Source organism: Monodon monoceros, unplaced genomic scaffold (genome assembly GCF_005190385.1).
Source record: "Monodon monoceros isolate NGI ecotype Baffin Bay Population unplaced genomic scaffold, NGI_Narwhal_1 Contig338_ctg1, whole genome shotgun sequence".
NCBI classification, from domain to species: Eukaryota; Metazoa; Chordata; class Mammalia; order Artiodactyla; family Monodontidae; genus Monodon; species Monodon monoceros.
The window spans coordinates 8,060-14,962 of record NW_021699314.1 but is presented as its reverse complement, the minus strand read 5'-3'; the positions used below and the strand labels follow the sequence as shown (position 1 = coordinate 14,962).

Here is a 6,903-nt window from a genome sequence, read left to right as displayed (position 1 = left end):
CTGAAAACCCACTGACGTTGCTCACCCCCTTTCCTGTGGCAGCTCCCAGGGGCAACCAGCCTGTGCCAGGCAGAAAGAAGAGGCTAAAATGAGGTGCTCGTAGAGCAGCTCAACCTCCCCAGATCTCCCAGAGGAGGGTGTTCCCGGGTGCAGGGACTGCACAGTCAGGGGAGGCTGTGGACGCAGCATCGTTCTTGACATGGAGGTGTGGGAGCAGCCGGGGCTTCCCTTCTTGCATAAAAGGCCAGGCTGCAATGAGAGTGCATTTGTTCCTGCCCTTCCTTCCTGCCACAGGTGCTGTGGGAGCCCTTCATGCTTCTAATCATGGCAGCAACTCTGCAGTCAAGAGGGAATGGCCAAGACATCCTCAGAGACACAGCCCGCCACCCCCGTATCCTCAGCACTGAGCAAGTTCCCACCCCAGCTCCTCGTTCCGTGGGGAGGCCAGCCAGCTTTGGTTGTCCTGTTGAAGATCAGGCCTGCTGTCCCCTGTAGCTGGAGGTGTCCTTCCCGTCGAGTGTGGTGACACTCCCAGTCAGTGTCCTCCTCCCAGGACCGTGGGGGAACTTAGGAGACTTCTCAAAACTTTAACCACCCCCCCCAACTGCCTCTTCTGGGTTGTAGGGGTGGAGGGGGGAACAGGCCAGCAGGCACTAGAATCTTTTGTTCATTTTTTGACTATTGCCTTTTGAAATTTATAGCATGTGTTGGTGTCCCCCACACTTATTAAAAATTTTTTGTAAGTTGTTACCTTTTTCTCTGGTTTTTACCCTTTTTTGCTCATGTCCTTGGGTATTAAAAGAGGTAATTCCTGTTTCTTTTCCTTTTTTTTAAGATTTTTCTTTTATGTGGACAATTTTTAAAGTCTTTATTGAATTTGTTACAATATTGCTTCTGTTTTATGTTTTGTTCTTTTGGCCATGAGGCATGTGGGATCTTAGCTCCCCAACCAGGGATCAAACACGCACCCCCTTCACATTGGAAGGTGAAGTCTTAACCACTGGACTGCCAGGGAAATCCCCCTGTTTCTTTTCCCTTTGGTAACGTCTTGCAACTCTTGATTTGTTGACTGAAGCAACCACATGCCCTTGTATGACTTCTGAACTGATAAATGAAGCACCAAGCACTTTTTCCTCTTGTGTTTTTGCCCATAAGGACCTTCCTTCTGGAGCAAAATGTCCAGAGACCAGTTCCCCAAAGGTGGAGGACATCAGAAGCCGAATCTCAGATACAAAGCACTCCCTGCACAAACGTGAGGAAGGTCCTCTTCACTTACCAAAGCGCACCCGCATTCTGGCCATCTGGTCTACCACAGTGCCAGCTCTAGGAAAACAGGACCCTGGAGTGGGATTAGCTCACCAAGGCTGCAGGGCCATGGAGAGCCCTGGGCCCAGCCGCAGCCCCCACCCTTAAGCAAGGCCTCCGATCACCTAAGCACATGTCATCTCTGACTTCTCCATCTCCTGGACACTGTGATCCAGAAGTTCAAGGAGCACAGGGAATGTTGTTCCCACCCGCCTCCCGTCATGGACATCAAGGCCGAGAGCCATTTGTAGCTCACTGGCTATTTACTGAGGTAATTGCATGGATGTGTCCTGACTCTAATGAGGCAGCTTAATGACCAGGGCACTCTGGCCTCAGGGGCCCAGTCCTCAGCTCGACTGTAACTCCTGCTCAGGACAGCCTGGCTGTCCTGGGAGATACCTTCCCAGCCACCTGCTCCAGAGTGGGGTGGGGGCACCTTATGGGACACAGCTGTGGGCAGAAGCTGGGAGACTGACTCAGCATGGCCAATGGGCCCATTTCTGGCCACCCCATTACAGAGACCCAGACGCCTCACCTGGCACTCGCTGGGGCACACACCTGTAACACACATGTCCTTTCTCTGGCACGTGCTTGAAGTGGGTGGGGGCAGGAGCGGCGTCCCAGGACTTGGCCATGGGATGCTATAGCAGGAGCCCAGCCTGGGCATGAGCACAGCCAGCCGCGTGGCCTGCAGGCTCCAGACCCACCACTGCTGCCCTGACCCAAGTTCTGCACACCATTGCCAGGAAGAGGGGCCGGGGCAGCCTTTCTCTGAAGGGCTCAAAAAGCTCTGCCGAAGCCAGATCCTGCCACACCTGGGGGCCAAGAGGACATGCCAGCCCCCAGGGGCAGAGCTGCACTCTCCACAGGGTACACGATATTGCAGACTGGCTGATCCTCTGCTGTGCTGAAGAGACAGGGCCCAGGCTGGGTGGGGCCTGAGACACGGGGCTGGAGGAGAGGGGGGCTGGCAGGGCACGGTGGGCACCTCCCCTCCCCCAGGCAAAAAACCAGATGGCTGGAAAGCCAGAGCAGACATTTCCTGGAGGGCCTGGGACAGCCCCACCCCCCATTTCCTTAAAGGGAGATCAGAGGCCCTGGAGCAGAGGGAGAGACTCTCAAAAATGCTCCCTATCCTTCAGCCTCTTTGCTGAGCACACAGGCCACCTTTAAATCAGGCTACATCCAACCACCTGCCATTCTCCTCCAGGCACAGGGCCCAGCCTCTGGGTCTTGGGGTCAGCTGGACTCACACACACACACACACACACACACACACACACACACACACACACAGAGAGACTTCCCCACATGCTATCCACTGACGCCTCCCACAGCAAGCCTCCAGGGCATCATCACCCCCTCCCAGTCCCCAGCCATGTCTGTGCCCTTCTGTCCACCCCTGGCAGTGGTCCATGGGCGAGCACGCCCACCACACTTACACCTGGCCTCTGGGCACCTGTGAGCATCTCCCCTCCGTGAGGGCCCACACTTGGCACACCTGTGGGTCCTGGCACCCAGCCCCAGGTTCGACACTGCTGAGTGCAGGCCCCCTCTTCCCCTCCCCTGGAGCCCCCCAGGGTTCACGCAGGTCTGGGAGGGGGAATCCACTCCTTTAGACCATCATGCCCCTCCCCTCATACCCTCCCTCCAGCCAGGGCCATCAAAAGAGCTGAGACCCTCTCCGAGGACCAGCAGCCGGGGGACATGGCAGGGATCCGACTGTGTGGGCACACAGTGGTCCAGCATCAGCACAGCCCCAGACCCCTGGAGCCCCGTTACCACAGAGGGCAGCGAAAGTCCTCACAGTGCTAACAAGGGGGCTGCTGCCAGCACCACAGCTGCGACCAGAGAGACCCTGACAGACCCCCCAGGGCACGCCGGCAGGAGCCAGCCACCTTGCGGTCAGCAACGGCCCAGGACCCCGCCCACTGCCATGGCAGGGCTTTCTCCACCTGAGAACATAGGTCCAGTGCAGGTGGGCGCGAGACAGCCTTGAATATGCTCTCATTTCTAAAAGAAAAAGGAAACCACGCAGGCAGCCTTCAACACTTGGAGGATTATTAGCAAAGCGGCAAATAATCTGTAACCAGCCCAGGAATGAGTGTGGGGACTGGTGGGCAGGGGTCTCCCGTGGGCCCTGTGGCTGACCTGCCCCAGATCCACCTCACCCGCTGCCCGCCCTCGGGGCTCTGGCCGAGCCAGGAACCACAGTGCTAGCTGGGGCCACGGTGACTGACAACTTTACAAAACCCCTGGGCAGAGAGGCCCCAGGGCAGCTGGGTCCTCGCCCTGAGGGCTCACAGTTGGGTGCACAAGGGGGGCGGGTAGGGAGCCCGAAGAAGGAGTGTCACATGTGCCATCTGGGAAGGTGAAGGGACTTTCCAGGAGGGCACGAGATGGGACACGTTCCAGGCAAGGGACTGGGTCCCTGATGCCTGGGGAAGGGGTACTGGGTTGAGGGGAGCCCAGCTGGGAATCGAGGAGGGCTGGGCGGCCCTGAGCCTCCGAGCAGCAGGCTGCACAGAAGGCCAAAGGGAAAACGTGACCTCGTGGGAGCAAAGCAAGTCAGGGGTCTGGAGGATGTCCAGTCCCAGACCACGGGGTTCTGGCGGGAGGGTGCTTGCAGGGGCAGGGGCTGGGCGGTCTCTTCAAGCAGGGAGCAGACCTTCCAGCTCCTGGGGGCTCCCTGGGGAGCCTGGGTGCAGGTCTCTGGGCCCCCCAGCACAGGGCCAGCTCACTGTGCCTATATGCTAACTTTGACCTCTGAGGCCAGGGGACACTGGTCACCGTCTCCTCGGGTGAGGGTCCCCCACGGCTGCTCCGCCTGAGCCATGGGCCAGGTCCCTGGGGTCTGTGGCTGCACCACCACTGCCTGCGGTCCCATTTGGGACCAGGCCTGGGAGCTGACAGAGCCCCTGGAGGTGAGCCAGCTGAGAGCTGGGCCGAGAGGCCCTGGGACAGGGGCGGCTGGGAGGGAGGAGCCCTGAGCAGAGCTTCCCCAGGGCCAGGGCCTGTGTGCGTCAGGGCGACCAGAACCGCTTCAGCGCTTGGGGCCAGGGCGCCCAGGCCACCGTCTCCTCGGGTGAGATGGCTCTCTGCCTCCTCTGTCCTGGGCTGGGGGAAAACCTCCAGAGAGTCCTTGGCCCGTGTGGGACCCTCGGGGGTCCCCGGGCGGAGGCTGCTCCTGAGGCCATCTGCCTCCCCGTCCCGTGGAAATGGGACCTCTGCTGGTGGAACACAGTCTAAACCGAGCGGGTTCTGCGCCCGGGGCCGCAGGGACCTGGGGGTAGGGCTTCGGGTGGGACCAGGAGGCTGCCAGGGGCTTGCGTTTTTGTACACCTCCCAACGGGGCCCATGGCATTGTGACCACTGGATACCTGGGGCCAGGGGCTCCTGGTCACCGTCTCCTCAGGTGAGTCCTCACCAGCCCTCCTGCCTCACTTTCTCTGAGACTTTTTTGCTGCATTTGGGGGGAAAACGAGGTTGTCTGGGTCTCAGGTCTAGAGGGCCTGGGGCAGCCTGGGGGGCTCGGAAAGAGGGCTGAGGGGGCCCAGGCTCACCCCAGCGGGGAGCAGAGGTTCCAGACGCCCTCTCTGGATGGGCTCTGCAGCCAGAGCTTTCCCTGGGGGTCTCAGCCACCCGGGGGCTCTGGGCTCCCAAGGTCCCCAGCCCTGCCGGCCACAGTAGGTGTTATGCGAGGTGGCCTGGCGGTCTTGGCCGGCCACCAGTTATTGCTCGGGGTCCCGGCATAGTTGTCACAGTGTGACAGCTGGTATGACGCCTGGGGCCAGGGGCTCCTGGTCACCGTCTCCTCAGGTGAGTCCTCACCCCCTCCACACTTCCACCGCACTTGGGGAGACCCGTGGTGTCAGGGTCTCAATGTCAGAAGTGCGGGGCACTTTGGAGGACCAGAAAGGGAGCCAGGGAGAGGGTCCCCATAAAAGGGGTCCAGAGATGGACCTCCCTGCCCCAAGGACGCCGCAGTGCGGGGACAGCCAAGGCAGCTCCTTCGGCTGGTCTGGCCATTTGATTCGAGCTTCACCGTGTCACCAGGGGCTTCCGTCAGCTTTCTGGGGCAGGCGGCTGGCTGTTTGAAGTTGATTGGACTTCTGAGTTTGAGTTAAGGATTCGTGATTCATGGTCAGGCAGCCTAGGTGGGCAGTGGTCAGGCTTCTGGGCGCCAGGCTGGGATGTGGGGTCTCCGGGTCAGCCTGGAGGGGGCAGGGCCATCAGAGGGTTCCGGGGCCCTCCGGATAAGTGACTCGGACTGTCGGCTCCCCGGGCGCCATGGGGCCGTGCCGGGCCCCCAAGGTTTTTGTGAGGTGAAGCTGGAGATCCCACCACAGTGATTACTGCGGTATAGACGCCTGGGGCCAAGGGATCTATGTCACCGTCTCCTCAGGTAAGAATGGCCCCTCCAGGGCTTTTATTTTCTGCTCCTGTCTCTGGGGTTTCTGGGCATCGCCGTCTGGTCCTCAGGACGTGTCTGTGTCCGCCGGGGGACTGGGCAGACTGGCCAGGAGGGGACCAGGACCAGGCGCCCTAGGGATTTCAGAGCCTCTGGATTTTCTGATGTCTTTCAAAAATCGGAATACTGCCGGCATTCAAGAGGCAGCTGCAGGCAGGAAGGGCCACCTGTGGGGGAGTCCCAGGACCCCCTCGGCGGCAGGACAGTTTGGTCTATGGCAAGAGATAATTTGGCTGCTACAATCATAGAGTCAGTTGAGGACTGTGCCTTGATGATTGTGTTTCTAGAACCACAGGAATGCCACATGTGGAAGGCATAGTGAAATATCCCCTTCAGATATGAGGTGTGCTCTGTGCTAGATTGTACTTCAAATTCTTTATTGGTTAGGATTAGAATTGTCTGGGTGAGGATGGACATGTAGTGTCCCGATCTTGGTGAGAGTGGGGTGCCCCAGCCCCCCGAAAGGAAGAGCCTGGGGAGGTTACAGGTACCGGGCTTTGTGGGGACACTTGCTAAGAGAAAGATACATGTTCATCATAAGAGGCACGCTTATGAAATACTAAAAGACAGGATATGCTTCAAGGGGGTCCTGATGATTAGGGAAATTGTGACTTTAGAATGTGAGAGACTTTTAAAGTATTTTAAATTTTATCATTCAATTAACAACTGTGAACCCTGTCTTTGGGGAGTTGATAGGGGTGCAAGTTTGGCCGAGAAGTAGTAACTCGGTACTGTCGGCCCCCTGCCCTGTTTCAAGGCTGAGTTTTGGCAACAATAAATTCGGCTTATTTTTTTAATTAATTGGTGGTGCTGAGTTAGTCAAGATGGCCGCGTGTGGGGCTGGCCCCCTGCAGCAGGTGGCAGGAAGCAGATCAGCTGAGAGTCTATTTTAGGAAGCAAGAAAACACAGTTGGTAAATTTATAGCTCATGGCCACCAAGGTGTGGTTTGGTGAGGGTGTTGCTCGGCCCACAAAACTGAAAATGCTCCACTGAACGCAACAACACCTGGAAAATTTGCATTTCTAAATTGAGGCAAAGATGTTGACAGAAACTAGAAGGTTCCCCTTTTCACTATTTGAATCTATTTCAGTTTTAGCTTATCAACTGCTCGTTTATATTCATTTTC

The 6,903-nt window shown here is 57.9% G+C and overlaps 1 protein-coding gene and 1 gene segment (V, D, J or C); one reads left to right on the top strand and one right to left on the bottom strand.

Annotated features, from left to right (window-relative positions):
- Positions 1-2,720: 2,720 nt before the first annotated feature.
- On the top strand, positions 2,721-6,897 carry LOC114905109. Its single transcript, XM_029239651.1, is given in 3 exon segments — positions 2,721-2,766; positions 2,960-3,031; positions 3,870-6,897. Coding segments are annotated over 3 exon segments (1,101 nt in total). The 3' UTR covers positions 4,853-6,897.
- LOC114905037 overlaps positions 5,474-6,903 on the bottom strand; it is a 3,670-nt gene continuing 2,240 nt past the window's right edge. Inside the window, 1 exon segment of the C gene segment in view lies at positions 5,474-5,519. Within this exon segment, the coding sequence occupies positions 5,474-5,519 (46 nt within the window).